Genomic DNA, 24,585 nt, shown 5'->3' with positions numbered 1-24,585 from the left:
AATTGGTATGGTTTCCTCAAGGAAAAATCTTGCCTGCCAAATCTATTGGAATTCATTGAAGAAATAACAAGCAGGATTGATAGTGGAGGATAGGTTGATGTGTTTACTTGATTTTCGGAAGGCCTTTGACAAGGTGCCACAGGTGAAGCTGCTTCACAAGCTGCAAGCCCATGAACTTACAGGAAAGATTCCAGCATGGATAAAGCAGTGGCTGATTGGCAGAGGGCAGAGTGGGAATAAAGGGAGCCTTTTCTGGTTGGCTGCCAGTGACTAATGGTGTTCCACTAGGGCCTGTGTTGGGACCAATTAATTTTACATTATATGTCAATGACTTGGATGATGAAATTGATGGCTTTGCAAAGTTTGCATACAATACAACAATACAGAGTTTGGTGCAAGGCAGGCAGTTTTAAGGAAGTAGAGAGGCTACAGAGGAAGAATGGGCAAAGAAGTGGCAGGTGGAATATAGTGTCAGGAAGTGTATGGTCACGTACTTCGGAAGAAATGAAGGGGTTGACTTTTTTCTAAATGAGAGAAAATACAAAAAAACTGAGGCACAAAGGGACTTGAGAGCCCTTGTGTAGGATTCCTTAAAGGTTAATTTGCAGGTTGAGTCTGTGATGAGGAAGGCAAATGCAATGTTCACATTCATTTCAAGAGGACTAGAATATAAAAGCAAGTATGTTATGTTGAGACTTTGTGAAGTACTGGTGAGGCCTCACATGGAGTATTGTGAGTGGGTTTGGGCCCCTATCTTAGAAAGGATGTACTGACAGTGGAGAGAGTTCAAAGAAGGTTCACAAAAATGATTACAAGTTTGAATGGCTTTTCATATGATGAGTGTTTGATGGCTCTGGGCCTGTATTCACTGGAATTCAGAAGAATGAGGGGTGATCTCATTGAGACCTATCAAATGACAAAAGGCCTTTATCGAGTGAACATGGAGAGGATCTTTTCTATGGTGGGAGAGTCTAAAGACCAGAGAGCACAGCCTCAGAATTTAGCCAGAGAATGGTGAATCTGTGGAATTTGTTGCCACAGGCAGCTGTGGAGGCCAAGTCTGTATGTATATTTAGGGCAGAGGTTGATGGATTCTGGATTGGTCAGTGCATGAAGGCATAGGGGAGAAGGCAGAAGTTTGGAGCTGAGAGGAAAAATGGATCAGCTATGATGAAATGGCAGAGCAGACTCAACAGGCCAAATGGCTCCTGGTCTTGTTGCTTAAGGAGGTTTATAATTTTGTTTAGGCATGCAAAGGGCTTTGAATGCTGCATATTATGAGCTTGGTGATATACAAGTAATTAGAATTGTTACAAGAGAAATAAGTCAGAAACATCCTTAACTAAATTGAGGACCTTTCTAAGTCTTTTCAACAGGCAATTTGGGAGAACCACTTTCCCAGGTCATATTAAGTAAAAATGGCAAGAATGTTGTTATTATAGTCATTGTTATTTATTGTAAATTAAATAACACAGCTGTTATGAACACATACAGGGGGACACAGGGCCTTTGGCCACCAAGTCCATGTCCATAGATTCAAACTCTGGTCTGGATCCCAATTAACCCATGTCATATCTAGTTAATGTTTTTGAGATTATCCATTTATTTTTGACACATTGTGGTAATGCAAAATCTCTACACCACATTTACCCCTCAAGATCTAAGCAGGAATGCTTTTGTTTTGGAAGGATAGCCAGCGTTATTACACATGCACGTGAATGCCTGTATTGGAGGATGATCTGAGAAAAGATTAGTATTGTCTTTCTCTTTTAACAAATTATGTTTGAAAGACTGCTTTGTAGTCAGGTATTTTTTGAATGTAGTGGCTTCAAATTGTAGGGAAATGTGATAGTTAACTTGAGCAGTGCAAGTGTCAGTGCAATAAATCACTAATCATTGTGGTTGATGAAATTGTGCTGCCCAGGACACTGATCTTTCAGTATTCTTTGAATTCACCTCAGAGAGGAAACGGTTTGTTGGTTTAAAGAGCACCTGCAAATCCGAAATATGTGCTGAGCCTATTGACTGGGCTTGAACTTCCAAGCTTTTGACTTAAAGACTGACAAGTATAGCAATTATTCATGTTTCAGTCTGGGGTTGCAAAAGCTGGACAATGATATAGTCTTGCTGTTCATTCACAGCTGCATTTATAATAAAGTGATCAGAACTGATAAAATGATGTTTGTGCCTTTTTGCTCCAGGGAATACAGTTACTACTGCAGTCAGGTAACTTTGCAGAAACAGTACTTGCCAGGCCTTGAACCTCTGGCGAGTATGGCTTAGCTGGCCAATAGAACAGATCAGTGAGCTACCAAGGATGTTCACTTAAGTTACTGAAGTCAATATTTTAGAATAGTTCATTTATGAGGCGAGAGATTTGCTGGCAAGAATTGCATTTTTATTGTACATCCCTAATTGCCCTTAAAGTGGTAGAGAGCTTCTTGAACCACTGCAGTGTTTTTGATAAAAGTACTTCCACTATTATTTCAACCCTGCAATGAAGAAATAAAGTTAAAATATTCCAAAGGTAGGATGATACAATGATGTAGTGCTTGTATTTTTTTCCAAACATAGTAATCTGAATTTTATTTTCTTCTTTAGGGCTTATTCCCTCGTGGACTCGAGTCAAGTCTCTACCTTCCTCATCTCTATTCTACTGATTGTCTATGGAAGTTTCAGGTAAGTGTTTGTTTTGGAACAATGTATGATTTGTGGTTAATGCAGTCATATTGTTCATACATTCGTATTTGCATTCTAAAGAGATGGGATTTATACAAACAATAATGAGACTGTTCATGTACCCACATTGAGGTGATTGGGAGAAGATTATAATTTCCGGATAGCTACACACCCCTACATCTGTGCAGTGGTACAGCAGGTAGTGGTAGTGCTTCATAGCTCCAGTGACACAGGTTCAATCCTCTCCATCTGTGCTATTGGTGTAGAGTCTACATACTCTCCCTGTAGTTACATGTATTTCCCCTGGATGCTTCCATTTTCTTCCATGCACCAAAGATGCACTCAGTGACCACTTTATTAGGTACACTTGTACACCTTGTAAATGCAAATATCTAATAAGCCAATCATTTGGCAGCCACTCAGTGCATAAATGCATGCAGACTTGGCCAAGAGATTCAGTTGTTGTTCAGACCAAACATCAGAATAGGAAAGAAATGTGATCTAAGTGACTTTGACCATGGAATGATGGTAAGTTTGAGTTTCTCAGAAACTTCTGACCTCCTGGGATTTTCATGCAGAACAATCTCTAGTGTTTAAAGAGAATGGTGTAAGAAACAAAAAAAGGTTCAGTGAGTGGCAATTCTGTGGGTGGAAATGCCTTGTTAATGAGAGAGGTCAGACTAGTTCAAGTTGATAAGGAGACGACAGTAACCAGTCATTACAACAGTGGTGTGTAGAAGAGCATCTCTAAACACATAACATGTCGAACCTTGATGTGGATGGAAGACCACAACCGGTTCTACTCCTGTCCATAATAAAATGACTACTTTGTGTATTTAGGAATAAGTGTTGTTGGGTGACAAAGTAAATTGGAGTCATAGAGAATTATAGCACAGAAACAGGCCCTTTGGCCCATCTAGTCCATGCCGAACCATTTAAACTACCAAGTCCCATCTTCTATTTTAGTTCTCATCAGCAGCATGGTAATAGAAAATCCCAAAACCTAGTGGTTTTTTCTGTCAGTGGCTTGCATAATGCCTCCCCATAACCCCTCTCCATATTACAAGTTTGACTAAGTTACCATTCAAATGTTAGCACTAGAACAGGAATGAAATTAAGAGATTGCTGCCAAGGGCTACCTTTCACACATTATAAATGGTGCATTGGATTTCTGTCTATAGAAAGAGGGCAAAAGACTTCCAGCAGCCCTGATTATCAAGAGAACTATTCACTCTCACTTCCCTAGATATTTCCTAACACAGGTCCTCCCCAATTTAGACCGAAAGACCATATAAGACATAGGAGCAGAATTCGGCTTTTTGACCCATTGAGTCTGTGCTGCCATTTCTTTATGGCTAATCCATTTCCCTCTCAACCCCAATTCTCCTGCCTTCTCCCTATAACCTTTCCTTCCCCTTACTAATCAAGAACCTATCAACATCCACCTCTACAGGTCATTAGGTGTATTTAACTTTAGTACTGCTGAACATTTGGGAAGTTGTTGGGATGGATTTGCCAACTGTTGCGAGAATGCGGGCATATTCCGCCACCTGGGAACTCAGTTTGCCCTGAGTTATGAACAGCTCATAGGAATGGAACACTGTCATAACCTGGGAAGTACCCGTAGTAAGCTGGGAGACACAGCTATTATAGGATTTAGTGGTCTATGAATTTATAATGAATTACCCAATTGTGATATATTTTAAAGGAATATGGTATTTCTAAAAAAAGTGTTATCTAAAATGTTTTAAACACACAGAAATGAAGAGAGATATTTTAAAAATTAGTAATAGTAAATGTTACTAGTCTTGGCCTGATAATGGAAACTTGCAAAATTCTTTGCTTTAGTTATATTTTCATTCCAAACCAATTATTACAAAGTGTACATTACCCTTTTAAATGGGTCACAAATGTGTGGAAGAGGTAAAATTTTCCACAAAAATTGCCTGGATTTTGCATTAATTACTCTTAAAATGTGATCTGATCTTCAACTCAGTCACAATAATAAACAAACACAATATGCCAAAACTAATAACACACAAACAATTGTACTTTTTTTTAAATTTTATTTTTATTTGGATAAGGAATTCACAAATATCATGTACTTTTTTCACACATATAACCTTTTCCATTTTTTTATATGTATAAAACTACAATTATTTATACATTCTTAAGTACACATTGAGATGATATAAAAGGAAAATAAACACTTAAATAGATAATTATGTACTGTGGTAAATCTAACCTACTAGGCTAAGTAATGGAATTAGTTGGTAAGAAAAATGGTAATAATAGTTTCCATATAACCCTTCTGGACCATTTCCACTGGTCCAAAATGTTGTATATAAGCCTGTGTACCAACCACTATAGGTGTTTATATCCTAATTTGTTCATGCTTGCTCCTGCCCGCAGACATAATTATCCAATCCCTATGTACTTATTTACTTAATTTTTTCATTTTTTTATCCCTTTCCCAAATCTTTCCCTTTACTTGTGTTAGTTCTCTATTTTCCAAAGAAAACAAAAAAAACAGACATTTAGACTAGGGGTGCTTACGTTAGCAATATTACTATGTTGATGAGAAGAGCAGTATAAATGATTAGGAGAGTCATCTAAAGTCTGCTCGCATTGGGGTTATATATTCAATCCATTTATTCCAGATTTGATAAAATGTTTCTTTTTGAGTTCTCAGGGAGTAAGTCAACTTTTCCATTTTAAATATTTCCAAGATAATTTCGTACCAATCTTCTAATGTAGGTGGTATTGGATTTAGCCATTTTCTAGTGATTGATTTCTTACTTGCCGCTAAGAGGGCCTGCAGCAACTTTATATCTTCCTTCTGTTCAAGAAACAATGCATGCCCCAAATAGAGCGTCTCAAAGTTCAGAGGTATCTGGGACCTAAGTACCTTAACTAATGTTCTATGAATACCTTCCCAAAATAGACTTAATTTAGGGCAATCCCAGAAAATATGAAAATGATTTGCCTCCTTGGAGCCGCACCTTCTCCAACACATCACATTTGTATCTTTATATTTTTCCTGATATGGGGACTTGAAGTATCTTATAATGTTTTTCCAACAATGTTCTCTCCAAGTCAAAGAATTAGTCGAGGACCATTGAAAGCTGCAGATTTTCCCCCAAGCCTCCTCTGAAAGTACCAACCCCGCTTCTTTCTCCCACTTCTCTTTAATATATAGTATATTTACATTTTTAGCATGGGAGAGTGCATTATATAATCGAGAAACTAATTTACTAGGTATTGAACTGCAAGCCGAATTCAGAATCTTGAAAAATTCTAATTCTACTGTTGATAGGTCTGTATATCTACAACTCTGGTTAACATAGTTTCGTACTTGAAGGTACCTAAAAAAAAAAGTCATTATGTTCTAGGCCATGTTTGTCCTGCAGGATTTGGAAACTTTGTAATACTTTTTTATCTATAAATGAGAGGTAGGTTGTAAGACCTTTCTTTATCCATAGCTCAAATCTTTTATCTCCTCTGTTGGGAAGGAATTCGGTATCATATGCACACCATCTAAAGAGTTTTAACATGTTATTAATTCCACATGAATTAACTACCTTCTGCCATACTTTTAATGTAAGATTTATCCAACCGTTTTTTAAATTTTTCCAACTGGGCCATCAATCCTTTGTCAGCTATTGAGGCCTGAAGATGAAAACTGTCAACTAATCCAAATTCTATTTCCTTCCATCTAGCCTTATATTCCCTATTACACCAATATAACAGAGTGGTTATCTGTGAGGCATAAAAATAATTTCTCAGGCAAGGAAGAACCATACCTCCTCCTTCCTTCCCTAACTGTAAGGTGTTATATCGAATTCTAGGTTTCTTTCCTTGCCAAATGAAGCGGGAAATCCATTTGTCCCATTCCCTGAATTGATTAAAGTACACAAAAGATACAATAACCGAGGAAGAATATTCATTTTTGTAGTATTTATCCTTGAATTTAAACTTAAAAAGGGGATAAGATTCCATCTATGCATATCTGCTTTTATCTCTGAGATTAATGGCCCATAATTTACCTGTGACAGTGTTGAAAAATCCTTTGGCAGGGTTATTCCTAAATATTTTAATGATTTAGCTTCCCACTTAAGATCGTGTGTATCCTGCAATTTTTTTGGATGGTGTATAATTTAGGGACATAACCTGCGTTTTCTTTACATTTATTTTATAACCTGATATTTTCCCAAAGTCATCCAACAGTGTAAACAATCCTATAAATGATTTTTCTGGTTCACTCAGATAGACTAAAACATCATCTGCGAATAACGCCACTTTCTGTTCAATCCCTGCCGCCTTGATACCTTTTACGATTTCGCTCTGTCTTATTAGTTGGGCAAGCGGTTCAATATATAGCGCAAAAAGGAGAGGAGAAATTGGGCATCCCTGTCTAGTGCCTCTCTCTAAGATGAAGGAGTCAGAGAGGTCCCCATTTATCTTAATTCGGGCTGTAGGGCTGTCATATAGAGTCTGAATTACTTTAATAAACTATTCTTGAAAGCCGAATCTTCCTAACACTCTGTATAGGAATGCCCAACTAACCGAATCAAAAGCTTTCTCAGCGTCCAATCCTACTACCATTGTCTCTGTCTCGTTCTTATTAACCTGTTCTAATATGTGCAGAGTTCTCCTTATGTTGTCCTGTGTTTGTCTTTGTTGAATAAATCCAGTCTGGTCTAAGTGGATTAGGCCAGGTAAAAGCTTTTCCAATCTGCACGCTAATATAGATGTAAATAGTTTGTAATCTAAATTAAGAACACTAATTGGCCGATAATTGCCACATTCTAGTTTATCTTTACCCTCTTTAGGAATAACTGAAATAATCACTTCTCTCCAGGAAGGTGGAGTTTCTCCTCTCTGCAAGATCCAATTAAAGGTGTTAAGTAGTAATGGGGTTAACTGTGTCTTCAGGGACTTGTACCACTCTGAGGTAAACCCATCAGAACCCAGGGACTTTCCAGCCTTTAACGTAGAGATGGCCACGTTCAGTTCTTTGACAGTTACTGGTTCTAATAAACTTTCATTTTGTAAATCTGTAAGTTTAGGTAGATCTAAAAAATTCAATACACTGTCTATATAGGGCTCATTGGGGGCCCGGGGTTGGGAGTACAGCTCTCGATAATATGTTTCAAAACTCTCTTGAATTTTCCCTATTGTACTCTCCACAAGCTTTGTCTTTGGATTCTTTATTTTATGAATTGTATTGTCTGCTTGTTACAATTGTACTTTTCAAGTATTTATTGAGCACATTGTTTAATCATTCACAGTCCAGGCTGGGAAAAGTATGTGAACTCTTGTATTTAATGTGACGAGAATACACATAAAATTAAGATGTTTGCTGGCCTGGGCTAGCATCAGTGGCATCAGCAGTTGGTCTGCCACCTACCCTCAGGGGAAGGAGAGATAAAGAACAATGGAGCAGCGTCTGGAGATGTGTAATGAAGGGACGTGGGAGAGAGAGAGCTGTCTGGAGCGGCTCCCCCTTTGAACCCTGAACTGTTTGAAGTGATGGACAGGCGATACCCCAGCAGGGGGATAAAAAGGGACAGGTTCGCTAAGACTGAGACACACGCCACCCGAGGTAACGAGACCCTGGAAGCGGTGCGCCTCTCACGAGTGGGTGAGAAGTATCAGACAACGACCAGGGTGGAAAGGTACGATCAGCGGGAACCCGGTGTGTGTCCGCCCTTGCCTGGGTGCCGGGTTCACTGCAGAGGATCGACCGCATCTGGAGGAGGGGTCACAGTCAGTGACCTCAGGTGACATCACCAAGGACCCGCCCAAAAGTTGCTTGTGAGCCATCTCGCCGGTCTGTGAGTGAAGCAGTGTTCTGAATGATCAGTTGTTCCTGTTCTATCTCTCTCTTCCCCCACGTTGTCCATCGCCATGGCAACGATTACTGCGAACTGAACTGGACTGAACTTTGAGTCATTTTGAAATTTGGTCATTTACCCCTAGACAACGATAGAGCTTGATTGATGCTGTTATCTTAATTCTGTGCACATGTGTGGTTATCATTGTTGAACTGTTGCATTTATTATCCTTTCGATTACTGTGTTGCTTGTTTCTTTAATAAAACTTTCTTAGTTCTAGTACTCCAGACTCCAACTGAGTGATCCATTTCTGCTGGTTTGGCAACCCAGTTACGGGGTACGTAACATAAATAACTGGTAGAATCAAAAAGCAGCAATAATCTGCACCCAACGTTAATTGTACCTGCTGATCAGACTTGCACAACAGTGAGGAGGAATTTTAGACCAATCTTCCAGATAACACTGTTTAGTTCATCAATATTGGGGTACCTTGTTTGAACAGCCCTCTTCAGGTCATGCCACATCATCTCAGTTGGGCTAAGGTCTGGATTTTGACTTGGCAATTCCAAACCGCAAATTTTCTTCTTTTTAAACCATTCTGTTGTGATTTACTCTTGTGTTTTGGATAATTGTTGTTGTTGTGTCATCCAACTTCTATGAAGCTACAGGTGACGGACCGCTACCCTGACATTCTCCTCTAAAATGTCTTGATACAATTTTGAATTCATTTTTCCCTCAGCGATTGCAAGATGTCCATGTCCTGAGGCAGCAAAGCAGTCCCAAACCATGATGCTGCTTTCACCATGCTTCACAGTTGGGTTGAGATTTTGGTGTTGGTGTGCACTGCCTTTTTCGTCCAAATATAACAGTGTGCATTTCTGCCAGAAAGTTTAACTTTTGTCGCATCTGTCCACAGAACATTTCCCATAAGCCTTGTGGAGTACCAAGTGGTCTTTTGCAAAGTTGGCATGCAGCATTTTGTTTTTTAAAGAGAGCAGTGGTTTCCTTCGTGGTGTGGATGCTACGTAGCCTCTTCCCTGATGGGAGTGGGACAAACAGTCCATGAGCAAAGTGGATGGGATCCTTCATGATATACCTGGCCCTTTTCTAGCACCTTTCTGAATATACATTATGTCCTTGATAGCTGATGGGCTTTTCACTGGTTTGGTACAGAAACTGCACTACAGTGAAAAGCTGAAAGAGGTTTTTCATTTTAATTCCTTAGAAAGTATTAATCATTAATCTGGTAATCTGGAAGTGATGTCCTCTTCTCATTGTTTCCATCAGGAAGGAGGTACAGAAGCCTGAAGGCACATACTCAGTGATTCAGGAACAGTTTCTTCCCTTCTGCCATCCAATTCCAAAATGGATATTGAACCCTTGAATACTACCTCACTCTTTATTATTTCAGTTTTTGCACTATTTTTAATTTAGCCATTTAATATATATGTGTGTATATATGTATATAACAGTACAATGCATTACATGATAATATAGAAAAATATAGTAAATCAATCACAGTAAGTATATATAATACTGTGTTTACTAAAATGAGTCTTCGAAGTTATTAGAGGTGAAGGACAGATTGAGTTGGATTGGGGAGGAGATCGAGTTGGTGAAATGTGTGGGTATGAGATGGGTGGAATGGGGAGGGGGATGGGGTGAAAATGACAATTTGTGGGGGAGGGAGAGGGAACAAATCTCAGACTGAAAGGGGATTGGAAAATAGATACTGCATCATTTACAAGTAGGAAAATATATTTTCTGTGTGACGTTTACAGCAATAGTGAAATCGAAGGATCCTTTACTCTTCACATAGGTTATTAGATTGTATTACATGCTGACATATGATTTGTGCCACTTCCTTGTGGTTTATAAATTTTATCTTTGTAGTTTAAGACATAAATTATAGCAAGGTATGACTTGGATCCAATTACTCCCACTCTTTCTCCTCCTCGTTATTCCCACACTGCCAATCCCATAACAATCTATTGAACTAATGGTTATGTTTTGCTTGAAGACTCTCACTTTATTTTCACCTCCTGTATGGAATACCATACAATGCATACAAAATATAAGTAAATCATAAACATGAGATCCAGCAGCTGCTGGAAATCTTGGAGAAACACATACAAAATGCTGGAGAAGGTTAGCAAGTTGGACAGTGTATCAAAGGGTGTAATATCTATCCCTACCCCAGGCCCTATACACTTTTATCCCCCATCAGGAAGGTCACAAATGTCTCCACTACTTTCTAGATGCAAACCTCTACCCCTCCTCTACCACCCTCTGTCTGGTGGAACTGCTTCTCACCTTCAACAGTTTCTCTCTTGATGCCTCCCATTTTCTCTAAACCCAAGGTGTAGCCATGAGCACCTCCATGGGTCGCAGCTATGCCTGCCTTTTCATCTGCTATGTGGAAAGTTTGCGTTCCGCACCTACACTTCCCAACTCTTTCAGTGCTACATTGATGACTGCACTGGTGCTGCTTCTGCCACCCATGCTAAGCTTGTCAGTTTCACCAACTTTGCCTTTAACTTCCGTCTTGCACTCAGATTTACTTGTTCCTTCTCTGGAGACAGAACTATACTGATATCTTTTACAAACCGGCTGGCTCTTACTGCATTGACTATACTTTTTCCCACCCTATCTTTAGTAAAAATGCTGTTCCCTTTTCTTAGTTCCTTTGTCTCTGCCACATCTGTTCTCAGAATGAGAACATCTTGTATTGACCTCCTTCAAAGAAAGGAGTTTACCATCCACTACCATTGATGCTGCCCTCACCTCTATCTCATCCATTTCATGCACATCTGCCCTTAGTCCATCCTCCCACTGCCATTATAGGGATGAAGTTCACCTAGTGCTAGTCTCCATGAGCCTTTGTATCCAGCACGTTATTCTCTGTAACTTGTGCCATCTACAACAGGATCCTACCACTAAGCACATCTTTCCTTATGCACTCCCCCCATCCGCTCTGTGCTTTTCTATAGGGATCAATCTCTACGTGACTCCCTTGTCCACTCATTCTTCCCTGCTGATTTCCCTCCTGACATTTATTCCTGTATGCGAGACAAGTGCTGCACCTGCCCCAACACATTCTCCCTCACCACAATTCAGGGTCCCAAACAGACCTTCCAGATGAGGCAATAGTTCACCTGAGAGTCTGTTGGGGTCATCTGGTATCAGCTACTCCCGCTGCAGCCTCCTCTACGTTGGTGAACACCTTCGCTCCATCCGGTACAAAAGGCAGGATTTCCTGGTGGCCAACCATTTCATTTCAACTTCCCTTTCCCATTCTGGTCTGTTGCTCCATTGAGCCCACTCTCTGGTTGGAAAAGCAACACCCCATATTCCATCTGGGTAGCCTGCACTCTGATGCCATGAACATCGATTTCTTTAACTTCTGGTAATTGCTCCCCTGCCCCCTCTTTTTTCCCATTCCACATTCTGATTACCCTCTTGCCCCTTTTCTCACCTGCCCATTTCCTCCCTCTGGTATCCCGCCTCCTTCCCTTTCTCCCATGTTCCACTGTCTCATTAGATTCTTCAGCCCATCACCTCCCAATTTCTTACTTCATTACCCCCTCCCCACCCAACCACCTTTCCCCTCACCCCACTGTCTTATTCTAGCCTCTGCCCCCTTCATTTCCAGTCCTATTGAAGGGTCTCTGCCCAAAGTATCGACTGTTTATTACACTCCATAAATGCTGTCTGACTTCCTGTTCCTCCTGCATTTTGTGCGTGTTGCTCAAGGATATAAGCAATACATTTTTACTTGCTCTGTGCAGGATAAGTATATAATGTAAAATGAACTCCCTAAATTTTATTGTAAGAATACACTGCCCCATACTAAACTTATTTTTTATTTAGAGAGCAAATATATGGGTGAAAACAATAATGAATTTACTATTTTATATACTTACATTTTACTACCGTTATTAAATAAAGAACTCAATAACAAAAAGAGCAGGATAATTGTTGGGGAAAAATCCAAGATTTTTTTTATTGAGTAATTTAAGAACTTATTTGTGATGGCTGCTTAGAAGACCTTCATTTAATAACTGATATAAAATGTAGTCATTTTAACATCTCTGCAACACTCCTTCAGAAGGGCACTAAAATGTCGCAGTAGCTTATCAGTCTGGATCAACGGAAAGTAGATTGCCATTCTTCCTGAATTTATTTTGTTTCCTTTTATCAATTTTTTCCCCAAGTCATGGTGATCACTCATGGTAATGTTTTATACTTTCTGTCATAAAATCTATTTTTTTTGCCATGTGACTCTCCACGAAAACTTGCAGTTCGCCTGGGCAGTTAGTTTCTGATTTTGCAAGCCACTGCATCAACTGATATCTAAGTAGCTCATTAGGTGTTTGCATGCACCCTGAATTGCATTGCTTTATATGTAGAAAGGATCATTGTATCCAACATAACACACACAAAATGCTGGAGGAATTCAGCAGGCCAGGCAGAATCTATGGAAAAGAGTTAAACAGTTGATGTTTCGGGCCAGGACCCTGAAGGCCAAGACTCTTTTCCATATATGCTGCCTGACCTAATGAGTTCCTCCAGCACTTTTTGAATTTGAATCTATTAAAATCATCTGTCCCACAATGTAAGGGAGTAAAAATCTTTGTGTTATGACTCCGTCGCTCTGTACAGACATGTGAATTCAAAAGTCTAATGGCTTGTAGAAAGAAGCTGTCCCGTAACCTAGTTTTAATGCTGCGGTACCGTTTGCCAGGCAGAAGCAGCTGAAACAGTTAACGGTTGGGGTGAATGTTGTCCCCGATGATCTTCCAGGCCTTCTTTATGCATCTGCTGCTATAAATGGCCTCAGTGGAGGGAAGTTCACATCCACAGATGTGCTGGGCTATTCGTACCACTCTCTGCAGTGCCCAGCAATCAAGGTTGCTGCAGTTCCCATACCAGGCCATGATACAGCCAGTCTGGATTCTCTCGGTGGTGCCCTGTAGAAGATCTAGAGGATTTGGAGGCTTATGCTGAACAACTTCAGTCACCTGAGGTGGAAGGAAAGTAGTTGTGAGTTTTTACATACTAGCTGTGTGACTGCAGTCCAGCTGACATCTTTAGTGATGTGTATACTGAGGAACTTGAAACTGCTCACCCTCTCAGCTGCAGTCCCATTGATGTTGATCGGGCTGAGCTTGTCTCCTTTCCTCTTGTAATCCATGATCAGGTTTTTTTTGTTTTAAACATTGAGGGAGAGGTTGTTATCTTGGCACCACTGTGTCAGAGTGTTAACCTCTTCCCTGTAGGCTGTCTCATCACAGCTAGAAACCAATCAATGTCATGTCATCTGCAAATTGCAGCTGTATGTGGCAGCACAATTGTGGGTGTAAAGGGAGTAGAGGTGGGGGTTCGGGACACAACCCTGGGGGGCACCTATGTTGAGAGGCAGAGGTGAGAGAGTCCATCCTTGCCACCTGTCGATGATCCGATAGGAAGTCCAGGATCCAGCTGCAGAAGGCGGGGTGCAGGCTGAGGTCTCTGTATTTTGTGTATTACTTTGGGTTTCCAGCATCTGCAGACTTTCTTATGTTTGGTCATTGTATCCACTTTGTGACTAATTCCCAGGAACTACTTATAAACTCAGCTTTGTAATAAAATATGCATTGCTTCTGAGTAGTCTTCAAGAGGGGGTGCCTCCAGAAGGTAATCCATAACTAAAGACCCTCACCATTCAGGCTGCACCGCCTTCTCGCTACTACACACAGAGATGAGGTACTGGAGCCTGAAGACCAACACTCAATATTTTAGAACCATCTTGGTCCGTGAACATCATCTTATTATTCGTTTCTTGCATTAATGTTGTAACTTGCAGCAATTTTGTCTTGTCCCGTATTGCTGTTGTAAAACAACAAATTTCATGACATATGTTGGAGGTAATAAATCTGATTCTGGTTCACTTGTTTTCTAAGTGTTATTATTGAGGTTTTAACTGAAATGTGTACTGATTCTGCTGAGCTGGCAGTGTGTTTTATTCCGCATTGTTTTGTGCTGCCTGGAGATTAGATCTAAAAATCAATTAACCATTAGTAAGATCATCATTCCCTGAGTGGCTCTTCATTCTTTGTACAACATTCACCACAAAGGTATTTCAGGGATCAGTACCAACTCAGGTTTATATAGTGCTTATAACATGCAGGAACTTTAAACCCCCAGTAAATTTGTTAGTAATTAGCCAAATAGAATCTGAACTATTGAAGGAGATATTAGGAGACATGACTTAAACAAAGGTGTGACTAAAGAATGTGAGAGCAGAGAGCCTGGGTAGTTGAGGACACATTGTCAACAAAGAGGGATTTATAAATGGCTGGTGTCTGACTAACGGTGGTAGGTTGTAGGGTTGGAAATTTTAATAGGTGTGAAACTTCCTTTATATATGCTCGCTGCTGTGCTGCTAAATGAACCTATCTGCTGTGAAATTACGGGTAGCTGCTGCCAGCAAAGATCAAACAAGAGACAATCTGCAGATGCTGGAAATCCAAGCAACACACAAAAAATGCTGGAGGAACTCAGCGGGCCAGGCAGCATCTATGAAAAAGATCTCAGCCCACAACATCGACTGTTTACTGTTTTCCGTAGATCCTGCCCGGCCCACTGAGTTCCTCCAGCATTTTGCGTGTGTGTGTGTGTGTGTGTGTGTGAAAGATTGTCATTTACAGAAATAACACTAGACAGCAGAAATTTTGCTTCCTGAATACATTTGGGTTTATCTTATGGATTTTGATCTGCTGATCATGAAAATCGCCATGAAATTTCCTTATCACATACCATTTATTTGAAATCACCTATATTTGTTATTTCAAGTGAGGTAAAATGTTGCCACGATGTAAGCTGAAAAGTTTTCTATCTTGTCCAGGTATGCCTAGGCATGTTTAGTCAGGGTGGATGCTGCATGGCAGGACAGGTTTTTGAAAGGCTATAAATTTCCATGAAGGATTTCAATATTTGAGACAGATATTTTCCCAGAATAACTGATGCCAAGATTAAGGAAGACATTTTTGTTGATCCACAAATCAAATAGGTCATTAATGGTAGGCAATTTGAAAAACTTCTAATGGGACTGGAGAAAATCACATGGAAGACATTCAAGGATGCTGTTGAAAAAATTCTTGGCAACTACAGAGCACCAAACTAGGTGTTAGCTGGTTGATAAAACCATGAAGTGCAACAAATCACTAAAGATTCATTTTTTGCATTCCCATTTAGACTTCTTCACTGCAAATCTTACTGCTGTCAGTGACAAGCACGGTGAAAGGTTTCACCAGGACATTGCAGTTCATGGAGAAATGATATCAGGACAACTGGAATTTGTCAGTGCTGACTGATTAATATTGAGTGCCAATGAAAACCATGAACAAAGCATTTTTAGCATAGTTGAACTATTGGAAAGCACCAGCACCATTATTCAGATAAATGCATTATATTTAGTAAGAGTTAATTTCTTGTTTCTCCAAACTCCTGCATGATACAGGTATTCTGAAATTGTATGTGTTCAGCTTCAAGTGGTTGATCATAAACAAAAAAAAAATTGAGGAAGCAACACTTTGTCGACAAAAATTGTTGTCCATTGTTTTCAACCCAATGACCATCAGGCAGAATTCTCACAACGGTTCACGTCTGTGCATGCAAACCTAGTAAATTCATGTTTGGGAAAAAAGGAAGAAACTTATTATAGAATAGTTTATTAGACCAAGTGAATTTTTGTTTAGAAAAGCACACGCTGAACTTTTATTTTCTTTAAATTATGTCTGAAGGATTTTATTCCCCTTTCCCCTCATGATACATGATTATATTTTAGTGACAGAGGTACTGAATCTCAAAGCTGTAAATATTTCAAGTTTATAATAGCTAGAAGCTAAACAAAGAAAAGATAAGCCACTGTGAGAATACAGGTTGATCTAAAAGGATGATCGATGAAGACTTATATCCACTCTAGTTTTATGGAGTGGGAGATACCCAGGTGTTGGTTCTTAATGTGGGACATCTATTGCATACCAGGTACAACATAGATTTTGTTATCCACTTGATGGAATCCACTTACACTTTCTTAAGCCAGCCGAATTCATGCAGTTAAAATGATGATTTTACCAAAATTTTATATGTATTTCAAAATATCCCTTTTTTTTTAAACTAAGAGGTTTTTTGATTCAGTTGATTCTATTATTTCATCTTTTGTTTGGAATAATAAAAGACCAAGAATTGGAAAATATCATTTACAAAAATTAAAAAAGGGTAGAGGTCTTGCCCTGCCTAATTTAAGAATGTATTATTGGACTGTTAATATACATTGTGTGTGTTCTTGGTTATATTGGGCTGATAAAAATGAACGACCACCTTGGGCTGATTTGGAATTGAAAGCTGTGAAAGAGTTTCACTTAACCTCATTATTAGGAGCTTCTTTACCTGTACAACTGACCAAAATTGCTAATCTAAATTTATATCCTATGATTAAGCAGTCATTACGAATTTGGTACCAGTTTCGTAATTTTTTTTAATCTCAAAAAATTTAAACCTCTTAGTTTAATTTATTGAAATTATTTATTTAAACCTTCATTAAGTGATCCTACCTTTCTTCTTTGGAGAAATAAAGGAGTTTATTCCTTCGTGGATCTGTTCCAAGGTGGCCGATTGATGTCTTTTGAGAAATTAGTAACTAAATACTCTCTCTCATATTCACATTTCCTGCAATATCTTCAGGTCAGACATTTCTTACAAGAATATTTAAGTAATTTTCCATATATACAGGATTCTGACCTGTTAGATATTATTTTAAAAATACCCAGATGGAATAGAAGGTGTTATTCCTCCAACCTGAGTGTGGCTTCATCTTGATCTTCATCTGTGGCTATGGGTAGCCGCCAACCTGATGGCATGAACATTGACTTCTCTAACTTACGCTAATGCCCCACCTCCCCCTCGTACCCCATTCTGTTATTTATTTATATACACACATTCTTTCTCTCTCTCTCCTTTTTCTCCCTCTGTCCCTCTGACTATACCCCTTGCCCATCCTTTGGGTTTTCCCCCCTCCCCCTTTTCCTTCTCCCTGAGCCTCCTGTCCCATGATCCTCTCATATCCCTTTGCCAATCACCTGTCGGCTCCATCCCTCCCCCTCCTGTCTTCTCCTTATCATTTTGGATCTCCCCCTCCCCCTTTCACTTTCAAATCTCTTACTAGCTCTTCTTTCAGTTAGTCCTGACGAAGGGTCTCGACCCGAAACGTCGACTGTACCTCTTCCTAGAGATGCTGCCTGGCCTGCTGCGTTCACCAGCAACTTTGAAGTATGTTGCTTGAATTTCCAGCATCTGCAGAATTCCTCGTGTTTGGGAATTTTGACGTTGGTTAACTCTTCTTCCGTCTGTGCCAGTGTCACTCTTTAATTCAATTTAAAATTGTACATCGTTACTATTTGACAAAGGAGAGATTGTCTAAAATGTTTCCTAACGTTGATAGTGTGATAGATGTAAAACCGAGACAGCTATATTGACCCATATGTTTTGGTCGTGTTCTGTATTGAAACATTTTTGGAAATCTATTTTCTCTACAATTCCTAAAAATTTTAAAAACTAATTTACAACCTAATAAATTGACAGTTTTGTTTGGCATAATCCCTCAATATATTCATGGTATTTCTATATCAGACCAACATGTAATTGCATTTGTTACATTATTGGCCAGAAGGGCTATTTTATTGAAATGGAAAGATGCTTCTGCTGCCACTTTGATACAGTGGTTCTCTCGGGTGATGCTATGTCTTAGTTTGGAGAAAATCAGAAGTCGAACTTTTGATCCTCAATTTGATTTTGAGAAAAGGTGGGGTTCATTTGCCCGCTACTATCATCTGATTTGAGTTAATTAAGATGGTTTCTTTCTGATTTTTGTTTAAATGGAATTGAGTTGGTGGATTGATGTTTTCTTTTATGGAAGCTTGTATGGCGTATAGCTCTGGGGTTGTGCTCCCAATGGGTTTTTCTTTTTCTTTTTCGTTTTTGTTTTAGTTAGTAAGGGTTCTTTTTTTTTCCTTTTTTCTTTCAAAAAATATTCTTAACACTTTATTTTTTCTTACTATTATTGATATATTGTTTAGCTTTGTTAATCAGTTATTTGGTAATTTAATTCTTTGTACATATTGACATGTTAATTACCTTAATGTATTTTTTTGTTGATCTTTAATAATAATTAATAAAAAAGATTTAAAAATGAAAAGTGTGTTAAAATACCTAGGTCTGGGCATGTAGTGAGTGAGGGCTTTGACAGCAGAGTGAAGCAAGACTGGAATTGGACAGAAGTGAAGGGGGTAGTAAAGGCTTCCTTTGGAAATGGCACAGTTACAGAGACCAAAATTAACTTTGGCTTCAGTATAATGCCAAGGCTCTGAGTTATCCAGAGTAGCACAGACAAAATGCTGGAGGAACTCAGCAGGTCGGTCAGCATCTATGGAAAGGAATGCAATTGACATTTCAGACGGAAAGCCTTCATCAGGAATAATACGGTTTGGATTCAAATGGTTTCCAAGGAGAGGGAAATAGTGGTGTCTAGGGAATAGAATTTCTGACTAGGCTTAGGATATAAGTCAAGATCACTCCAGAAAGTGATGACTATCTGCTATCTTTAATGACTATTGCCCGCTAGCACTCAGATCTACTGTAATGAAGTGCTTTGAAAAGTTGGTCGTAGCTAGAATGAACTCTGCCTGAGCAAAGATCTGGACCCAATGCAATTTGCCTACCGCCACAAAAATCTCACTGGTTCTCCACTCTGCCTTGGAGCACCTGCACAACAGCAATATCTACATCCCAGGCTGCTGTTTATTATTTACAGTTTAGCATCCCATCTTAGCATCCCCTCAGTACGGCAGATTTAAGTTCCTGGGTGTCAGTATCTCAGAGGATCTGAGATTGCTGCAGTCTTGAAGGCATATTAGTGGCTCTAGTTCATTAAGAGTTTGTTGCCAAAGTCTCCAGCGGCTTCCTATAGATGTACGGTGGAGAGCATCCTGACTGGTTGCATCACCACCTGGTATGGAGGCTCCAATGCACAAGATCAAAGGAGGGTGCAGAGCATTGTAAACACAAAATAATCTGCAGATGCTGGGATCAAAGCAACACTCACAATTCCTCCAGCATGTTGTGAGTGTTGCAGAGCATTGTAGACTCATCATGGCTACAAACTTCCCCACCTCTGAGGACACCTTCAAAAAGCAGGGTCTGAAGAAAGTGGCAACTATCGTTAAGGACCCTCAGAGTCTGGGACGTGCCCTTATCTCGTTACTACCATCAGGTACAAGGCACACGCTCAGCATTTTAGGAACAGATTCTTCCCCTTTGCCATCAGATTTCTGAATATCCATGAACTCAGGAGTACCACTTCAGTCTTCCCCTTTTGCACTACTTTTTTATTGTAATTTATTGTATTTTTAATGCTTTCACTGTACCGCTGCAACAAAATAACAAATCTCATGACACCTATCAGTGATACTAAACATAATTAGCATTCTAAACCGAAAGGCATTAGTCTTGTGATATTGAATTGGAAGGGGTGTCTGTTCACCTGAGCAATCGGACCATTTGAAGGTTGAGGTTATTGCCTGGGGTGGGGGTTGCAAAGCGATCCTCCCTCCAACGATCAGACGTCAATGCTCATCCTTCTCATTCACCTCAATGTTTCAATCTCCCTTTTCACTTTAATCGGCAAACAGTGGAAGCTTTAATCAACGAAATGGAGTTGAACATCAGCTTGCACTGCGTCCTGTAGCTTCCTTGCTTCAAGGCTTGCGCTCACTGCTTCCCAGAATCCTTTCAGTGACAACAAAGCGCTAAATCACCCAAATGATCTCCAAACTGCAAATCACAGGCTCCAACAGTTTTAGAAATGCATTCGGGACATAAAACAGACGCAAAAGAAGTGAAATAAATAGTTTTGTGGATTATCAAGAAGACATCAACTGAGAAGACATCAACTGAGGAAATGTTGCCTTCAGCGTTCTTTTGAGCTAAACGTACTGAAGATAGGGGGGTAATTATGTAAGGTGCTGCATTATTAATAAAGAATGGCTATATCTTTCTCTAAAAATGAAACTTTAATTTTTATTGTGGAGTGTGCTCCGTTTGCAAACCTGATTATGTGATCAACAGTTACGTGGCCAAAATAAGAAACAATGGGTAATTCAAATCAATGCAAAGCCAGCATTAGTAATTTTTTTTGGACAGAGAACCTGCAGCATCACCTATTTGTCTTGGGGTATTTCAATATGGTCTGTGATTTTATCATTCAGCAGAAACAGTTTAATGTGCTGCAGTATCTGTCTTTCTTGGTGAGCAAATTTGTTAAAACTTTTTTAAAAATCTTGTTATGCATGGGATATTATTTCAAGTAGTTAATGTGGTCAAGGCATGACCCACTGACTATTGACTATTGTTTAGTAAGTTGTGTAGCACCCTGGTAAAGTTTTTACTGCTAATGTTGTAGAGTATTTCATGTAATGGGCTTTCTGTAGAAGTTGTGTGTTTGCTGGCAGTGTTTGGATTATCAGTTAAGATAAGGGATGCTTAGGAATGTGTGTTATCCAATCAGGAGAGTGGAACTGGGAGAACATTCTGGAGAAGGCTGGGGGAGTGGGTTTTGGGACTGACGCCAGTTTAGGTCGAGGGCTTTGTTTGGTTGAAGATTAGGAGAGAACCAGGCATAGGATTCATTCCATTGGGGACGCGTGGTTTGATGGAGCCCAAGGTGCGGCGGTCTACTGAGGATCGGTGAGTATGGCTTTTGGAAGGTTTGAGCTCCAACATATGCACATTTGACTATTTAATTATGATGGGCCCTTTTTGTTCTTTCTTTTCTTTGATAACTCTTTAGTTAAGTTAATGTTCATAAGTGTACTTTATAATTGTGTGCACTGTACGTCCTATTATTTCATGCTGACGCGATTGCCAGGTTGTAAGTAAACCACACAGCATTCGCACAAACTGGGGTTTGAGTTGGCGAGACGTCCTAACCTCACGGATTTGGCAGGACCAAAGTTGCATACACCTAGACGTACGAGGCCTGAGAAAGGTGATTTTCTTACTGTGGAGTCCAGTGGCTGTTAGTGAGGGGTGCTGAGCTTTATTTCCAGAGACACGCAGTAAAAAGAGGTTTCAGTTATCACCAGTGATTAATTCCATTATTTTACATGAAATTGAGGTGACACTAATGCGTCGGTTTTCTTAAGAAGCTTCAAAGTTACTAAAGAGAAAAATATTGCATCCATTGTTCAGAACCTGTGTGTCTTTTGAAGGCCTTTAAGCCCTCAAGCAATCCTTGCTGATTTTCCTTGGAGTCCAACTTAACCTTTGAGTGTATTCTTCTTGCTGCAAACATTAAAAGCAAGCATAAAAAACGTGTGTTTTTATGCCTCAGGACAAACCGTATCAGTGGACAAAGAGATGAAGCCAGTCTTTCAACTGAATGATCTAATGTCATAGAATCAAACAGCACGGGAGCAGGCCCTCTAGCCCACAAGTCTGTGTCAACCATCAAGTACCCATCTCTACTAATATGACTTTATTTTCTTCACCTTCCCATCAATGTCTCCTGACACTCATCTGTACGGTAGGGGCAATTTGGTGTAGCCAGTTAACCTACCAACCCACCCATCTTTGGACATCTTACTTGTAACTTATTGAGCACCTGAAGAAAACCCACAAAGTCATAGTGAAAACATGCAAACTCCACACTCATGCAATCAGGTCAGGTTTGGGTTAATTATCCCACTGTAATGCCAATTCAGTTATGTTCTGAGATCACACTTGGAGTATTGCATGCAGCTCAGGTCACCCTAGCCAGAGAAAAGATGTCAAAAGCAGAAAAGGGTGCAGAAAAGATTTGCAAGAATGTTACTGGGACTGGAGGGCTTGAGTAGTAAAGAAAGATTTGATAGCCTGGGTCCATTTTCTCTGGAGCTTAGGAAGCTGAGGGATAACCTTATCGAGGTGTATAAAATTAAATCAAGTGAGTGGGAGGAGGGAGAATAGATTAAGTGAATGGTCACAGTTTTGAATTTAATTGACTTTATTTCTTATATCCTTCACATATATGAGGAGTAAAAATCTTTATGTTACGTCTCCATCTAAATGTGTAATGTGCAATCATAGTAATTTATAATAATCTATACCACTCCTTGGACAAAGCACTAGAAGAATGCAAATCGCAAGAAGCCATCATAGTCATGGGCGACTTCAATGCAAAAGTTGGTGAGGAAAGAGAAGACCATATTGTGGGAGACCAGGGATTGGGAGAAAGAAATGAAAGAGGAGAAAAGCTTATATCATGGTGTAAAACAAACAATCAGATAATCACCAACACTTGGTTTAAACAACATCCAAGAAGGAAATGGACATGGAGAAGCCCAAATGGGAACAACAAAAATCAAATCGACGACATAACAATCAATAACAGATTCAAAAACTTGATAACTCAATCTAAAAACTCTGTTGACTACAAGCTCAAAGCTGTCAAATACTCCTAATACGTTAACCCTTTCATTCATGGGGTTATTCTCGTGAATCTCCTCTGAACTTTCTGCAATGCCAGTGAGGAATTGGGGATATAAAAAAAATCATTTTGAACTTGTGTAACCTCTGGCTAAAAGAATAATTGAGACTGAATAGGAATTTTTGAACTGAAATAAACTCTGTCTTCAGCAGTTAGCTAAAACCGGCTTATACTCGTTCTCCCTTGGTTTGCTGAGAGACATTGAGAGTTTGATAACATTGTACATTGTACCCTCATTTGAGGTGGGGAAGAGGACTCACCGAGGACAGGAATGAACATCCATCTGTAATTAAGTCAGGGCCTAGCAAAAGGAATAACTGATAAGGACTGGACAGCACATCCATCTGTAATTAAGCCTTGATCTAGTGGACTCTCTTATCTGTAACTAAGTTTCGCACCAACAGACTTGGTGGCTATACCAGTTCAAATGACATCTTGCAACAGTAATGTATGGGGCTTACTATGTATAAATATGTGGCTGTAACCAGAGAGAGTGGGCCCACTTGTCGGTTGGTGGCAGTACTTACATGCCTTCCCTCTGACAACTGGGTCTCAAACTCCTGCAGCACGGTGCACAATAAACCATTGTAACTATAAGAAGCTGGTCTCCCGAGTTTTATTCAGATTCAGCTTTAACACTAGCACATCTTTTTTTAGATAAGGGGCCCAAATCTGTTAACGATACTTCAAGTGCAGTCTGATGGAAGAGGATGCAGTAGTCTACCTCATAAGGCTTCAGACAGATGAAATACAAGATGGATCATCATAATCTCATCAGCATAACCTATAACTAGTATGCAGTGGAACAGGATTAAGTTTTAAGGAAGGAAGTGCAAAGTTTCAGGGATTACATTCCAGTTTATCATAGTTTCTGGAGATACAAGAGACTATAGATGCTGGAGCATCAGTGTTTAAGGCAGCAATTATGAAGGGAAATAGCTGACATTTCAGGTCAAGTCCTTTCATCTGGACTGTTTCTTATGTCCAGTTCCCTACACTGATGCTGTCTGACCCTCTGAGTTCCTCCAGCATTTTGTGTGTTACCCTAGTAGTTTGTCCCTGATTGATTTTTGGTGGCAGTTGAGCATTATTTGTACTAATTTGTAGTTAACAATGATACTTAGTGGCAGAAACCCTCTTGGATATGTCATGTTCTTAACTGGACAGGAATTCATTAATACTTGTGGAGTTAGTGAAAGGTTAGCGTGCTTCCAATTGTAATGGCTTGAGAGAAACTAATTAACAGTAAATGAGAGGCTTGTACTGACAGAGAAGATCTTAGTTTCAATCCCTGCATGTAAAAGGATGAATGGTGCAAAATTGACTTGAAAATTGAAGCCAGTTTCAGCAACAAACTGAGCAGAAAAAGCTTTGCAGGAAACTCCAGCTTGTTTGTAAATTTCTGTATTTCTATTTTAGTTTCCTGTTAAAAATTTGCTTCACGAGAGTTACAACAATTTAAAACATTTTCTTATGTCACAGGTTGGCATATCTACTTGCAAGGAT

The 24,585-nt window shown here is 39.6% G+C and overlaps 1 protein-coding gene across 2 annotated transcripts in view; it reads left to right on the top strand.

Annotated features, from left to right (window-relative positions):
* Window positions 1–24,585, top strand: part of sppl3 (signal peptide peptidase 3) — a 186,850-nt gene that overhangs the window by 65,577 nt on the left and 96,688 nt on the right. For both annotated transcript variants that reach the window (XM_063034391.1, XM_063034392.1), the window contains exon 2: window positions 2,602–2,679. In XM_063034391.1, coding sequence (XP_062890461.1) covers window positions 2,602–2,679 — 78 coding nt within the window. The remainder of the gene's footprint in view (window positions 1–2,601; window positions 2,680–24,585) is intronic.

Source organism: Mobula hypostoma, chromosome 27, assembly GCF_963921235.1.
Source record: "Mobula hypostoma chromosome 27, sMobHyp1.1, whole genome shotgun sequence".
Taxonomy (NCBI): Eukaryota; Metazoa; Chordata; class Chondrichthyes; order Myliobatiformes; family Myliobatidae; genus Mobula; species Mobula hypostoma.
This window is presented reverse-complemented; position numbering and strand designations above follow the sequence as displayed.